The 16,596-nt window shown below is 39.4% G+C and overlaps 1 protein-coding gene across 4 annotated transcripts in view; it reads left to right on the forward strand.

The window, feature by feature from the left end:
- APH1B (aph-1 homolog B, gamma-secretase subunit) overlaps positions 1-16,596 on the forward strand; it is a 63,471-nt gene that overhangs the window by 19,007 nt on the left and 27,868 nt on the right. For 2 of the 4 annotated variants that reach the window (XM_044232018.1, XM_044232019.1), the window contains exons 5-6: positions 3,730-3,857; positions 11,406-11,600. In XM_044232018.1, the coding sequence (XP_044087953.1) occupies positions 3,730-3,857; positions 11,406-11,573 (296 nt within the window). In that variant the 3' untranslated portion in view covers positions 11,574-11,600. Of the gene's footprint in view, positions 1-3,729; positions 3,858-11,405; positions 11,914-16,596 lie in introns of those variants that run through there. The other 2 variants (XM_044232017.1, XM_044232020.1) reach the window with 1 other exon arrangement.

Genomic DNA, 16,596 nt, shown 5'->3' on the forward strand with positions numbered 1-16,596 from the left:
ACAATGTTTGTCGGTCTCTGTGTTAAAACTATTGGAGTATATTCAAGGAGAAAAAACCAAATCACAAATGTAGGCTCTTTTTTTTTTTTTTTTTTTAATTTTAAAGACTTATTTATTGCTTTGAGAGAGAGAGAGAGAGAGCAGGAGTGAGAGGAGCAGAAGGGGAAGGAGATAGAATTCTAACTGCAGACTCCATGCTGTGTGCAAAGGCCAATATGAGGCTGTATCCCAGGACTCTGATCCCAGGACTCTGATTTCAGGAATCTGAATTCGAAATCAAGAGTCAGATACTCAACTGACTGAGCTGCACAGGTGCTCCCAACTATAGCCTCTTAAAGATAACTCTGAAACATTTTTCCTAGAAATAGGTTAAAATAAAACATTCTTTACCAAGAGGATTTGACTTAAAAGATTGTTAGAAGTTCATTATCAAATTGGCAGCTACAATTTCACAAACAGATGTACAATACTTGTTAGACTTGTTCAGATTTATTTCTTTTTTTTTTCTGTTCAGACTTCTTTCTTAACTCCCTTCCACCCTCCTTCCTTCTTTTCCCTTCCTTCCTCCCTTCCCTTCCTCCCTCCCCTCCGTTATTTCTTGTCTTTCTTTCTCCCTTTCTCTCTTTTATTCTTTCTTCTCTTTTAGAGAGAGCGCATGGGGTGAGGGAGAGAGAATCTTAAGCAGGCCCCACATGCCCAGAGCCTGTCACAGAGCTCGATCCCACAACCCTGAGATCATGACCTGAGCTGAAACCAGGTCAAACGTTTAACTGACTGAGCCACCTAGGCAACCCAGATTTGTTCAGATTTCTGATTAATGTTCCAAAACATTAGAAATTAGGGAAGCTCCTTTTATTATTCTGGAGTATAAATGAATCGTGATTTTTTTATAATGAATTTGGAGAGGGTTTTTTCTACTTTTACAAATATTAGAACAAACCAAATTTTATAGAGTTAGATTTACTGAAGGACTTTTAGAATTTTATAGTTAGGAACATGAAATGAGAAAGTTTTCATAATTAAAAGATAGTTTCCTAGAGATACTATTAGCAAATCTTCATTTCTAATTGGAATTAATTCCATTTACTAGAGAAAAGTAACAAAATTGTATGTACCTCTAGCTCCTGTGTGTGGCAGAATAGATCTTCAAGTCTCTGTTTCTGTTGGACCTCTGACCAGTTGCAGAGGGAATAAAGAATGAATCCTAATATTCTAAATGGCATGTTGTAGTAGTAAAGTCTTAAGATGATATGGCAGCCAGCCAGAAATCAATGCCAGCAGAATAAATAAGCAGTCAAGTAAGAACTTACAGTGTTTCAACAAATGTCTGGGAGATCCCCTTTGGATACTGTGTTAATAAAACAGTAAACTGAAAGGATGAAGCAGAGTTCCATGAGATTGTGTTTTGTGCAAGGTGATAGCCCCAGTGCCCCAAAGAGTGTTTATCATAGTGGATACCAAATAAGTACTTGTTGTATGCAATGAGGAAGGAGAGGAGGAAGAAAATAAACATAAAAGTAACACAAGGTCGGGGAAAGAAATAATCTGTAAGAGTGAAGAAGAGTGCATTTTCAAACAATGCACACTACCCACCCTACTACTGCTGCTCTGCCTCATTTTCCCGCCTGACGGTACAGCTCTCTAAAGTCCCTGCCATACTCATCTTTGAATCCAGAGACTGTGGCACATAGTAGTAGTATTTATTGAAAAGCCGAGGTTTACAAAACACTGTTCTTCCCTGCAACCGCCCTTTGAAGTATTATTGTCCCTGTTTTAGAAATAAAGGAAACAGAAGGTGAAAGAGGTTACATAGTTTGCCCAAAGCCACACTGTGGAGCCTGCATTCCATCTCGAGATTGTATAACTCCCGAGCCCTAGTACAAAATCTTCAGGCCAGACTATCCAGGTGCCGAGGGTTCTTAAAAAAGTGAAGAGTGGGTGTCAGAAAGAACTCACTAAGGAGATAGCATTAAGCTAGATCTTAAAGTAAGATTTGGATGTCGTGAGATGGCAGGGGGATGATGAGTATTCAGGCAAAAAGACAGTCAGTTAAAAAAATAAGTAAAAGCACAGAGACAGAGAGTATAAGATTTCTGGCTTTCTGCCATGTAGGCTGTATTTGAAGATTAGTTAAGAATAATAATTTGGTTCTAGGTTATAGAGGGCCTTGGATGGTAATCTGAGACATTTGGACTTTACTTTGAATACAGTATCAAGTCATCCAAAATGTTTTTTAGCAGGAAGGTGCCTTAGGTCATTTGAATTTTAGTCTACCCTCATCCCAAAGTTACATATTTTAAAATCCCTCCTCTACTTAAAGTATTTACCACCACTGACTGAAATGATGGTACTCTGTCACTAGATAGAACAGCTCACTTTCCTCCAATCAGAGTAGTAAAGTATTTACCACCACTGACTGAAATGATGGTACTCTGTCACTAGATAGAACAGCTCACTTTCCTCCAATCAGAGTAGTTATGTCCTTTTAATATTGTTTTTGGATGTTTTTGACTTTGTATAAATAATGGGCATCTTCCCTCAATATGGTTCCCCCCCCTCAACATTACATTCTTGAGATCATTTATATTATAGATCATATACCATTGTGTGAATACACCACAAGTCATCCATTCTTGGTAATGATGAAAATTTTTTGTTATTACAAACAATGCTGATATAAATATTCTGGTATATATCTAATTGTGCAAATGTGTTAATTTTTCCAGAGCAAGAGTTCTCAAATTTGACTACTTTGGAATCACTCTCAGGGCTGTTTAAACACTAGTTGTTAAGCTCATTGTTTGATTCAGGAGGTCTGGGGTGGATCCCAAAAATTTGCATTCCTAACAAGTTCTCAGGTACTAGGGATCTTTTGATCTAAGAACTGATTTCTTTAGAGTATAGATCTAGCTGTGGAATTGCTGGAATGAAATAGAGAATACATATTCTCAACTTTACTGGGTAATGCCAGATTGTTTTCCTATCTGCAGTGTGAAAGAGAATTGTCAGACTTGAATTTTTGCCAGATTGGTGGGTGTTAATTGTATCTTAATATGTGACTGAAAAGGAAAATTGATACGCCCTTTTTTTCATATTAAAGCTTTCAGAATATGTGGAACTTGCCCATTTTAAATAATGTTTCCAAGGTAGAAGAGAAATGTGTGCACACACACACACACACTCTCTCTCTCTCTCTCTTCCACAGAAAAACCTGGTTGTGCTGATTAGATTCAGTTTGAGTTGCCTAAGAAGAATCTAAGATAATTATTGCAATTTTTAATATTTTTATACTTCCATTAGCATTTTTTTAAAGGAAATAACACAGGAGAAATTTCAGTTTCGTGAGAAGATTTGTTTAAATTGAAGATAGTCCATTTAATTCAGGAAAGTGCAGAAGGCTAATTTGGAAAGATTTGACTAGATACTATGCTAGTTTTATTCCCTTCCTCAGTGAAACTTCTTGGAAGTCAGTCCAAGCTGCCTTTGGTTCAATAGGTTTACATTCTTGATGACAAGCTGCTGCAGAGCTGACCCTGTGTTCAGAAGTTTTGCTTTCCAAGTTACTATTTGAGCAAATATGTGTCAGTATCCTGGTTCTGGCAGGTGGTGTTTGAACTCTCACAGTGGAGTGGTGTACCCCAAGAGCTTGTGTATCATGAGCAGGTGGTCAATGGGCTTTGGTATCTGTTGTCTGTATGACTGGACATTAATGGACTGACTATCTTTCAGCTTTCATGACGCTGGTTATCATATTGCTGCATGTGTTCTGGGGTATCATATTTTTTGATGGCTGTGAGAAGAAAAAGTGGTCTGCCCTTCTTGTAGTTCTGCTGACACACCTGCTGGTGTCTGCCCTGGTGAGTATTGCCACTGTCCTCACATTGTTTTTTGGAACTCAAGTCCCCATATCTAAAATGGTAGTTTCTACACTAAATGAAATACAAACTCAGTGTCAAATGAAGAAATTCCAAAAAGTTGGTGACTGAGTGAATGAGTGAAAGGTAGATAAATAAATCATCTCTCTTCCTACAGAAAGAAACCTATTAATTTGTTGGTTGATTTCATTAAAGATTTCTTTCTTTGTACCTTTCTTTTATGGGTATAGTCAAACCTGAAGTAGTCTTGTATTATGCTTATGTTAGGTAACACATCTTAAACAATTTCCATGATATTATAACCCCCCCCTTTTTTTTTAAGATTTTATTTATTTACCTGACAGGCAGAGATCACAAGTAGGCAGAGAGGCAGGCAGAGGCAGAGAGAGAGAGGCAGGCTCCCCACTGAGAAAGGAGCCCGATGCGGGACTCAATCCCAGGGATCTGGGATCATGACCTGAGCCGAAGGCAGCTGCCCAACCAACTGAGCCACCCAGGCGTCCCTATAAACCCTTTTAATATGTAAATTTTAATAGCCTTATATTATTATATAAAAATTATATTACAGTTTGCTTAACTGATTGATCATATATTTTTCTACCTTTGCTTCTTATAATGCTATCTTGAACATCTTTGTACATGGAAGTTTTTCAATATGATATTTAGCTTCCAAGGAATGAAAATATTAAATGGTATGAGTATTTTTGAAGTCCTTGATGTCCATTGCTAAAATACTCTCCACAAAGGTTGTACCATTTTTGCTCATTCTGATCAGTAATAGGAGTGCCCAGTTACCCCCTCCACAGTGAAATTATGCCAGTTTTCTAAATAAAATTTAAAAAGAAAACTTGACTCGATACCCTTTTTAAGAACTATTTAATGCTTTGGGTCTGACTTTTATTGTAATTTGTCATATATTTATATCAGAATTATCCCCAGACCTTGTCCAGACCCTTATGATTTCAAAGTATTGAAAAGGTTCTTTCTGGTGGTGTCCTGCCTCATGTTTCTCTCTTCTCCATCCATTTAGAATTCATATCAGGTTTTCTCATACTGGGCTCCTTGACCTCTGATCCATCTAACGTGCCATCTTACAGGGGTGCCTGGCTGGCTCAGTCAGCAGAGCGCGTCACTCTTGATCTCAGGATCATGAGTTGGAGTCTCACGCTGGGCACAAAGATTACTTAAAAGATTAGATAGATAAATAGATAGATAGATAGATAGAAAGGAAGAAATGCAGTCTCACAGCTTCCCCTACCTAAAACTTTTCAGTGGTACAGGATGTTAAAGTTACCTTTGATATTATGGCAACTATGTGAAGCCAAACCTTCATTGGAAAAAAGACTAGAAAGAGACTGCATTAAAATATTAATAATGTTTCTCCCCAAGTGGATTCTTTGTTCTTTACAGTTTTTGGCATGTTCCAAATTTTCTATGATGTATACTTTTATAATCAGAAAGGAAATTACATGAAAAAGCAGATGTCCTTTTTATAGATCCAATTGGCTATTGATTCATTTAACAAATACTTTCTGAGTGCTTTCTGTGTTCCAGGCACTGGTCAAGGTAAACAAAGCAGTTTAGTGAACAAAGCAAAGATCTGTTTTTACAGTTTAGTGGGGAGAGAGAGGCTTTAAGCAGTAGGCATAATAAATTTTATAGTGATAGTTGCTGTGGCCAGTAGCATAGGCCAAAAGGAATCCAGCATGTAGAGAGGCAGGAGATGTCAAATTTTTGAATTAGATGGTCAGAGTAGGCTTCATTGTGAAGGTGACATTTAAGAAAGAAGGGAAGAAGATGGTCATGTAGCTCTCTGGAGAAAGAACATCTTAGACTGCACAGCCAGTAGCAAAGTCCTAAGATCAAAGAACTTGCTTGGCATATTTTTTGGAAGTGAGGGTGGCCAGAGCAGAGTGAGCCAGGGGAAAGTTAGTAGGAGATACTGTCACAGAGTTGAAGGTGAGACAGAAGTAGAGGCTGGAAGTGAGAACCACATCTAGGTAATGTAGGACTTTGACATTTACTCTCAGTGAAATGGAAGTCAGCGTAGGGTGTTTAAGGAGAGGGACATGATTTTAAAAGGATCACTTCTCTGTGTTAAGAGTAAACTGTAGCAGGGGAAAAGATTACAGTCATCAAAAGGAGGAGGGTGATAATTTGGGTGAAATAGCAATGGATATAATGAGAAATGATCAGAATCAGGACATATGTTTGAAAGTAGAGCCAACAGTATTTCCTGACAGACTGGATAAGGCACAGGAGAGAAAGAAGAGGAGCGAGCCAATGGTGCCTCCAGGGTTTGGGCCTGGGCAGTAAGAAGGATGGAGTTACCATCAGTTGGGATGAGGAAGCTTGTGAGGGGAGATCAGTTGTTTATCTGGGCACATTATAAATGTAATAGAGATGCCTATTGGACATCCAAATGGAAATGTTTGTTAGGCAGTTGGATGAAAATGTCTGGAGTTTGGGAGGATAACCCAGGGCAGAAAAAGTGATTACAAGGAGTAGATTCAAGCAGACAAGAAAAGAGGCCCAAGGACTGAGCCCTGGGACACTCCCATCTTGAGACTGGGGAAGAAGGAGCCAGCAAAGGAGACTGAGAAGGAGCCACTAGTGAGGCTGGAGGAAAACCAGGAGCCAGGTGTCCTGGGAGCCAAATGTATTGAGGTAAAAATGATCAGCTGTAGCGGATGCCTGTGGAATAAAACCCAGACTTCTTTGTTTGACCCAAGCCTCTTTTCATCCACACTGGTGCAAAACTTACCTTTTGCTGCTGCCCACAGATCACATCATGTACTCCATCGAAACTGATCTGTTGTGGCTACCCAACAGCATGCCTTGTGCATGCTGTTTTATCTGCAGTGACTTATCTCCCCTTAACCTAAGTCAGTTTGGAAAAGTGCTAGTTCAGTGTGAAGCCTCCCTGGCAAAGGTGCATATTCCAGACTCAGCACATTCACTAGACCTTAATACATAGCTATGTTATAACACTTATCCTCAGAGAGTGTTCTTAAGTTCTTATGTCTCTCCAACTAGAGTTCCATCATCAAAGATCGGACCTTATCTTACTAATCTTTGTTTCTTCAATCCAATAAATGTTGAATTTGAATAGTTGATACTCTCTCTAATGATTAAAAGAACCCAGGAAAATAAGCTAAAATAAGAAGAACCTAGGAAATTTGAAAGATGATATACCAAAATGTTAACAGTGGTTTCAGAGAATGTCTAAGTAATTGTTTTATTTAAATACACCTACAGAAAAGTATACAGATCAGAAGCATCCATCTTGATGAATGTAACCTATGTAACTTGAACCCAAATGAAAACAAAAACATCATCAGCTCTCACGAACCTCCCGCCACGGTCCTGACTTCTAACGTGCAGCTTGTCTTGCTTTTGGTATTTTATATAAACAGAACCATTTAGTCTGTGCTCTTGTGTCTGACTCCTTTCATCAACGTCGTGTTTGTGAGAGATTCATCTGTATGTATAGGTAGCTATTAATTGTTCCTTTTTTTTTTTTTTTAAAGATTTATTTATTTATTTATTTGACAGGCAGAGATCACAAGGAAGCAGAGAGGCAGGCAGAGAGAGAGAGGGAAGCAGGCTCTCTGCTGAGCAGAGAACCCGATGCGGGACTTGATCCCAGGACCCTGAGATCATGACCCGAGCCAAAGGCAGCGGCCCAACCCGCTGAGCCACCCAGGCGCCCATTAATTGTTCATTTCTTGCAGTATAGTATTCTACTTTGTAACTGTACCTTGCTTTATCCATTCTACAGCAGAAATGGTGTCTCCAGCTTCTAACTGTTGTGAATAGTAATGCTTTGAACATTCTACTATATGTCTCTTATGAATGTATGTACACATTTCTTTTGGATATATGTGATACATGCCTAGGAGTGGAATTGCTGGTCATGCGGTGTATATATGTCAACTGTTCATACCACCCAGTTTTTCAGAGTAATTGTATCAGTTTACATCCGCACCATCAATTTGTGAGTGGCAGTTCCTCACCCTCATCACCGACAGTATGTCACTCTCTCTATTGTTACACATCCTGCTGGATGTATCGTAGTATCACATTGTGCTTTTATTTTATTTATTTATTTATTTATTTTTAAGATTTTATTTATTTGAGACAGAGAGAGAGAGCACACATGATGGATGGGCAGGGGCAGAGGGAGAAGCAGACTCCCTGCTGAGCAGGGAGCCCAGTATCGGACTTGATTCCCGGTCTCCGGGATCATGACCTGAGCCAAAGGCAGTCGCTTAACCAACTGAGCCACCCACGGGCCTGCACATTGTGGATTTACTTTGCATTTCCCTAATGATTAATGAGATTATGCATGTCTTCATATATTTATTGGCCATTTGGATAATTCTTTTGTGAAGTGCCTCTTTAAATCTTTTGCCTATAATCCTATTGGATTGTCTTTTTGATTTCTAGGAGTTCTTTCTGTATTCTCTAAAAAAGGTCTTTGTCAGATGTACCTATTATAAATAGCTTCTCCTATAGTGTGGTTTAACTTTATATCCTCTTATGTTGTCTTTTTTATGAGCAAAAGTTCTTTATTTTGATGTAGTTTAATCAATTTTGCTTTATCATTTATAGTTTTTGTTTTCTGAATATTAACCTATCTGAATTTCAATTTTAAAATTTATTTTACTCATTTGTGTATTTTAATTTTCTGCAACAATCACATATTGCTTCTGTAATTGTTTAAAGAAGAAAAAATTTTAAAGAAACTAAAGAGAAATACAAAAGAACTTAGCACCCTATAAAGTAAGTTAAAATTCAGTGAATTTCCAAAGAATCCAGAAAGTGCTCAATGCCTGCCTCAGTGTGCTCAATGTCCACAGTTGCCTCTTGAGAAAAGCACTTTTTCTGCATAAGGTGCCGTCTCTGCAAAATCTGCCCATTTTCCTAGTCAGAGCTGATAGGCAGGGTCGGTATCTTAACCAGGAGCATGTGAAGGTAGGGTGAGGGTAAGAACAGTGATGAGCCATGGAAGCACTCCCCTTGAAGGCTTTCATAGGCAGAGGTCTATGGTGACATGTTGACCCAGTTAGTTCCTCTCCTTTGTTAAGTGTAAGTTCTGGGCTAGTTGGGAACCCATCTCCCCACCTTACTCTGGCCCAGGAAAGGAAGTATTTCTCCTTCTCTCTAAGGCCAGTCCCTCTACCTGGGCTCTACATGCAGTTATTTCCCACAAGGACCTCACTCTGATTTTGTCCTTGATCCCATATCACCAGTTTTCCTTCTCGTCATTATCATATAGATGTATCTTCAAACTCTCCACTATTGCCTTTCCCCCATCTAGCCATCATTCTATTTTTTTCTGTTCCCCATCACAGCAAAATTTCTCAGAGTTACCTCCACTAATTTGTCTCCACTTTTTCACCTCTCATACTTCTAGTCCAATCTTGGTTCTGCTCATCCACCCTTCTAAAATTGCACTTGTGAAGATCAAAGGACATCTCCATTTCTCGAAAACACATTGGGGTTTTGTTTTTGTTTTTGTTTTCAGAAAAACAGTATTCATTATTTTTTCACCACACCCAGTGCTCCATGCACATTGGGGTTTTTGTTTTCATCTCAGCAACCTTTAAAAGAGTTGACCACTCTCTCTGTGAAACATGTTCCTCTTTTGACTTCTATAACACATGTCCTGCTTTTCCTCTTACCTCACTCTTTGCTCTTCTCAGACCCCTTTGCTGACTCTTTTTTCAGTAAGAGTCAAGAGAATAGAATGTTGTTGATACTTTTAATCTGCTTTTGCGATACTAAACAGCACAAAAAATTTATAAATGTTCTCATGGCTTTGTCCTGACTTCTCCTTTCCCCTCTCTCTGTAATAGCTCCCTGGGTAACTGCATTCAGAGTCATGGCTTTAAATACTGTCTATGGTCTGTGCTTTTAGCACAAGTCTCTTTCTTTCCTAGCACAAGTCTCTCCTCACAGTCCCGTATTCGCATGCCTAATGCTTTCCTGACGTCTGTCCTTTGAAATCTCATAGGCATGTTACTCTTAGCTTATCCCCATTGGACTTGAGCTTATCCTCATTGGACTTGATTCTCACCCATCACTCTGAGTGTCGTCTTTCCCCAAGTCTTTGTCATCCCATTAAGTAGCACTACCGTTTACCAAAAGCCACAAACATGGAAGCCACTTTGGCCTCTCTCTTTCCCTCAGATTCCTTCCATCAGCAAATCCTGTCCATTCATATCACCCACTCTCTCCATCTCTACTACCACCGCCCACATCTAAGTCACCATCCTATACTCTCCTCAACCAGTGTAAAATCTTCTTCTTATTTATTATTAATATATAATGTATTATTCATTTCAGGGGTATAGGTCTGTGATTCATCAGTCTTACACAATACCCAACTCTCCCCACTGTCTATCACCCAGCTGCTCTATCCTTCGGACCACCTTCCACTCCATCAGCCCTCAGTTAGTTTCCTGAGATTAAGAGTCTCTTACGGTTTGTCAGTGCACAGCCTTCTTAATGAGTCTCCCTGCTTTCACAATTGCCTCCTTTAATCCATTTTGTGCAGTTTTAAACATCTAAATCAAGTCACTCAGCTCCCCTACCTTGACCCCTTCTGTGACCCCCCCCCACATTGCACTGGGGATGAAGTCCACACCCCTTACCAACATGCTGTATAACTGGTTCCTGCCTTCCTCTCTTAACCGCATCTCATGTGCTGCCCCTCCATCTCTACACATGACTAATATCACTCTTTCCAGGTTCTCAGCTGCACCAAGCTCTTTGCCCTCCTGTGGTTCCCACCTTCACTCTACACAAGGCTGGTTCTCTCCAACTATATGTCAGTATAAATGCCACTTACTCAGGACTACCCCTGAGCAACCTGAGTAGACCACCTTGTTCTTACTTATCTAGCACCATCATGATTATAATTATTCTGTCTAGCATTCATCATAATGTGTAATTATTTGATTCATTTATTTGCTGCTGCATTCCTTACTTGTTTCTTTTACTAGCATATAAGCTCCATTAGGATACTCTGGTCTTCAGTGTTACGTAGCATAATACCTCTTGGCACTCCTTCAAAGTTTTTTAAGTGAACTTTTAGAACCCTCTTCAGCTGTGCAGGTGAAAAAGAGATGCTGTTCCCTTGAATACTAAGGATTCATCCTGAAGTAACTTGGACTTGTCTTACTTTCTTGAAAATTAAGAGCTGGTTAACACAGAAATTGTTATAAACTGGGCCCAGATTGTATAACATATCTTCTATTGGGTCTTCCATTTGATTCTGACTTTTAGTTACCCTCTAGCCTTGACATTTGAATATAGTGAAGCACACATCTATGGGCTAGTTTCTGTTGACAAAGTTAGTTCTGTGTGTCTTTGTGGTACTCAGTGTGTGACATACATCGTATGTTTGGTGAAACACAGCACAGCTATTGAAAGTATCTTATATTTTCCTTAATCTTTAGTTACTCTACATGCTTAATGAGCGTACTGTTATTATACAAGCTGGTTTTTTTTTTTTTTTTGCAGACTTTCATAAGTCCTCATTACGGAATAAATCTGGTATCCACATATTTAATTATGGTACTCATGGGCATCTGGGCATTCTTTGTTGCTGGAGGCAGCTGCCGAAGCCTGAAGCTCTGCCTACTCTGCCAAGACAAGGACTTCCTCCTTTTCAACCAGCGCTCCAGATAACCCCTGAGAACCGGCACCTGTCAAACAGTAAGCTGCATCTTTAGAGGAAGCACAACTGTGCCTTTTTCTAAAAATTCCTTTTCCTGGTGGAATTTAGAAAAAACAAAACCATCTAGATAAAATATGATGTTCATGCCACAGCTCTCTGAAAGGGATACATTAGTGAGTGTGCATGTCCCGGCAACACATTAGATTGTCACCTGGGGAGGCGTAGTGAATACTGGTACCTGGGCTCCACCTTCCATATTTAATTGGTCTGGACATTCGGTAATTTTTAAGATTTTATTTATTTGAGGAGAGGGAGGAGCAGAGGGAGAGGGACAGGCAGACTCTGTGCTGAGCATGGAGCCTGATGTGGGGCTCAGTCTCAGGACCCTGAGATCCTGACCTGAGCTGAAACTTAAAGTCCGAAGCCAAACCGACTGAGCCACCCAGGTGCCTCTGGGCATTTGGTAATTTTTAAAAGCTTCCCAGATGACTCTGAAATGCAGCCAATTTAAGAACCATCGGTGTCCAAATAAGAACTTCCTGAGAACACCGTAAATGAGTAAAAGTCAGGTGTTCAGCTATCTCTCAACTCAGCTTGTACTGAGCAGGTAAATCTTTGAATGTCAAATCCTGCTTGGTGTTTGTCTTTTTAAGTCATGAAGTCACAAAAGGCTAAAGGGCTTTCATCCCTATTAACTGTTTTCGTGTTCTTTACTAGCACCCAATTTTATGAGAACATGGTAGGTTGTGCTTCTACATGCAATAGTAAATCGCACTGACTTTCTATGATGATTTAGCTAGAGTAAGCTATTAACAAGCTGCATTTTTTCTGTAGTTTTTACTCTGGATTTTGCTTTTTGAGATACTACATGGTTTTTGAGCATAGATTCGGTTTGTTTAATCAAAAAACAATAATTTTCTGATTCCTGGGTAGGTATTATAAACCAGGAATTTTTGTGCAACTTCTGTAAGTCTTTCCTGGGTTTAAGGCTTTTCACAAGCTCTGTCCCAATGCCGTGTTTACCAGCCGAGTGTGGATAGGAGGGCAGGTTGAGGTGAAGCCTGTTCTATCTCTGAGCAGTTCTGCCGATTGCTGAGTGATGTGTCCTGGGACAGACTTCACTAGAGCGGTGAAAGAATCAGACGCACGAGGAAAACAAGCAAGTAGAGTGATGTTGACACTTTTATTTTGCTCCTGTGATACTAGCCAGCACTCCCCACCCCCTCCCAACAAGTGATATAGTGTAAAATTGGAAATGTCTGAAACTGCCAAATTCGTGCTTTTACAAAATCCATATAATCTTTAGATTTAGCAAATGTCTCTGGGCTTTAGTAGCAGATATAACCTTCCCTTTATAGGAATACCCAACGCGTTTGTTCAGCTTCTAGGCAACCCTTTTGATTTCCTTTATAAAGAGGAAATGCCAATGAATTGTGCCTTTACTAACTAGAAATTGTTCCCCATTGATGGCTCTTAGAGAACGGATGGTGTGAAATGAAAATTCCCTACACATTTAGGTGATAAGCTCAATGGATCCCACATGTACAGTAGAACAGCCAAAAGAAATAGGAGCAGCAATGAGAGGGCTCACCAGTGCCATGACAGATGGAAGAACTTCACACTACAGTGGTGGAGAGGAATAATGAACATGTTTAAAATGGAAAGGTGGCCAGTATTTTCAGCTAGCCGCACATCATTTCAGGGGCCAGAACCTCTCACGTGGACTAGACCTTTATCTGTGAAATCCCTTCCCATGGTTAAATAACTAGAATTTCTTAATCTAGTGATTCAAGAGAAATAGGATTTCCAGCAATGCTGTAAATAGTCCCTAGCAATTACAGTTACTCTCCTGAAGTTTACTTCACAACACCAATACCAATGCTTCCACCAGAGTTTGTGGTTTTCTACCATTATACAAAATTTTCCTTAGACTAGAAGAGTCATAGAAAGAGTCAAGGACAGAGAGACTGACGAGTGAAATTTACTGTGCAGGGGAACGAGATACCTGTGAAACTTGGCTGTATTCCTTTCGGAACGTGGTGTTCTTTGGTGGACAGAACAAGAAAAATATATAGTTGGTTACCACTATTGACGTACAAATCTCTTAAATGGATAGTCTGATAAAATATTTGATCTGTAAAGTACTGAAAATATGAGAATATTAATATTACTCATTACTATGATCTGAGGATGTCCTTTGTACTTAATATTAAGTAAAGAAGCTGGGATACTGTAAAATCCCATTTATAAAAACTTATCAGGCAAGAGGAAGTTTTTCTTTTGGTGAGACTCTTGTCTGAGGAAATTATTTAATAATCTTTGACTCCCTATACATAAAGGAACTTTGTACTGCTGATTTCTGTTAAAATGTGAGCATTGCCATAGTCAGTTTAGGCACTATTTTACAAATAGCCCTGCTTTGCCTGATGCCAATGGTGCCCAGAGGGAGAATATAGTTTTCTTCTGTTGCTGTGTATAAACTGAGATGCCTTTTTTCCCCCCTCTGCATATTTTATCTATGAGGATCCTTCTGAGCCCTGATAGTATTTGACAGCAGGTGGTGTTGATAGTTTATGCTCTCCTCCACACAGTGCTTTCTCAGTTTGGAAGGAAATGTGGGTCAAGTTAGAGTTGACCTTGAAATGTGAATGTTGCTGCAGTCCTTGACTATTTTGCCATGTGATTAATAGAGATTGATTTTGTTGCTCTCTAATAAATTTGTATTTATTTTTTTAATCATTTAAGTTAGTTGTTGCAACTGGAGAAGTTTAGTTACCTCAATCCTGGCCTGCCTGGCTCATAATATAATAGTAACAGCCCGTTTTAGAGCATCTAATGAAAACGTGGCCGAAAGGAAGAAATGATGGTAACCACAGATTGCATAGAGAATGGCTTTTGTTCTCGTTGTTAAATTTTTTTTTTTTCTTAAAACACATTTCAGTGTTTGCTGAGATTGGCAAATTCACATAAAAAATATTAGGTGTTCTTGTCCATAGAGTTGGGTACAGGATAAGTAGTTGTGACAGGAGCCGCCTCCTACGTGTACTCCTCCCACTTTGCATCACCTCAGACTAGCCTGTAGGTAGGGGTTAGCAGTCACTGTGGGCCTGAGGGCTCCAGGGGGGGCCCGGGTGGTGGCGGCCTGTCTTAGGCAGCAGCCCCCAGCTCCCTGGGAAGAGCTCTTTGAAAGTGCTAGCTCTCATTAGTTAACTTTTTCTTGGGTCCTACAGGGTCCTAACTCCAGGTGGAAAAAGTAGATATCACAACAAAACAATTTTAAAATGCTTTGCTTAGAGCATTTTGTTTAAGATTGCAGTGTTTACAGTTCTTCTATAATAAAAGGCGTTACTTCTATTAAATTCTAGTGTTTAGAGAAATGGCTACTATATGTATCATTTTATATAAGTATACAATATGTATCATTTTATGTAAGTTACGCTGTTGTGTCTATATACTTGTAATATCAGGCCTTGCATTCAGTGCACAATGCAATAGACTCTTTTCAGACCTGTGTTTTTCAGTGAACAATAAAAGTGTTGTCTGGCATTACTCGTCTCCCCTGTGTCCTCTTCTTTGGAGCAGTGTACTCTTCAGTATCTGTTGTTACACTTTTTGTCTCCTACAAAACTTGACTGCATGTTCTGTTGTTTATGACTGGTCAGCCCTGAGAATTTTTAAAGAGAAGTCTTTGTTACCTCAAAATTCATAAGGCCTGTTTCATTTCTGTGTGTTCAGAAACAGTGCAGAGAAGTTATTTGAGGCTCAAACCAAGTGGAAGATTATTCTCAAAGATCCTGGAAACTCACCTTGAAAAATCTGTTCTAAGTAATTGTAAAACAGGGAATTTATAAAATATCATATCACTAGAGATGGCAGTTGGTTGACAAGGAGAATAGAGTTTAGTTTTTACCCACTGATCCTGAGCAACCTATAGAATCCTTTTGTTTTTTCTCCCCCTGGTGTGGAGACAGTGCAGTGAAGGGGTTGAGCTTCTCTTTCACCATCAGACAGGTTGTATAGACAATTATTATGGCCTGAAACTCAAACCATGTGATGCCTGTTCACTCTGGTTTGAAATGAGGCTGCTCTAGGTTTATCTTGACTGTGTTATTAGATGAAATATCCTCAGGGACCAAGAGCTTTTTAGTCCTCACTTGTAAGCCAGTGGAAGAGGTGTGCATTTCTTAGGTAACAGGCCAGATTTGTGTACAACTTCTTTGGCTCTTCCCCACTGAAACTGTGGCTCTAGTTTAATTGGTTTGTTTGGTATTTAGTTGGAGCAAGGACTTCCCCCGTGTCCAGCCTCAACACATGCGAAACCTCCAGTGGAAAGAAGTATATATTTTATCCTCACCTCACTGAAAATGCTGAATACTTAACTGGCTTATGGATTCAGTCTCAGCAAAAGAATTTTTAAGGATTTGACACCTTCTAAGGTGACCATAATAGTTGGTGAGTCCTGAGCAGGTCCTGGCTTTAAGACTCAGGAATAGGAGGTACTTGTTGTGTCAGTGTAATCACTGTATATCCTTCTCTACCTAGTGGTGAAAGCATTCATTTTTCAGTGTTTGAGCAAAATCAGAGATGGGGTTTGTAGTGTTTGTAGTGTTTAATCAGTGTTAAAGTATCTAATGCAGTATTCTGCATTAGCTACTTTAAAAGGATGGAAAAGAATGAGATAGTAGAGGTCTTTATCCTCTGGGAACATATAATCTGACTGCCTGGATTAAAATATATAAATATTATCTAGTATGTTACCAATTATGAAATAATATAGACTAGCTGGAGTGCATGATACTTTAAATTTTAGCAGTAAATGAAAGGCCCCTGGGTAATGGATGTAGATCCAGAGGAAAAGGTGACTGAGGGCTGAACACTGGGGCTCTCCAATTGAGAGGTTGGAATGGGGAGGTGGAGTTGTCCACTGAGGAAGGAAGGAATATCAGGAGAGTGTGGTGGCCTGAGAGGGGAAAGAATGTCAAATGCTGTTGAATAATGAGAACAATGAGGAGTAAGAATTGATCATTAAATATG

Source organism: Neovison vison, chromosome 13 (genome assembly GCF_020171115.1).
Source record: "Neovison vison isolate M4711 chromosome 13, ASM_NN_V1, whole genome shotgun sequence".
NCBI lineage: Eukaryota > Metazoa > Chordata > Mammalia > Carnivora > Mustelidae > Neogale > Neogale vison.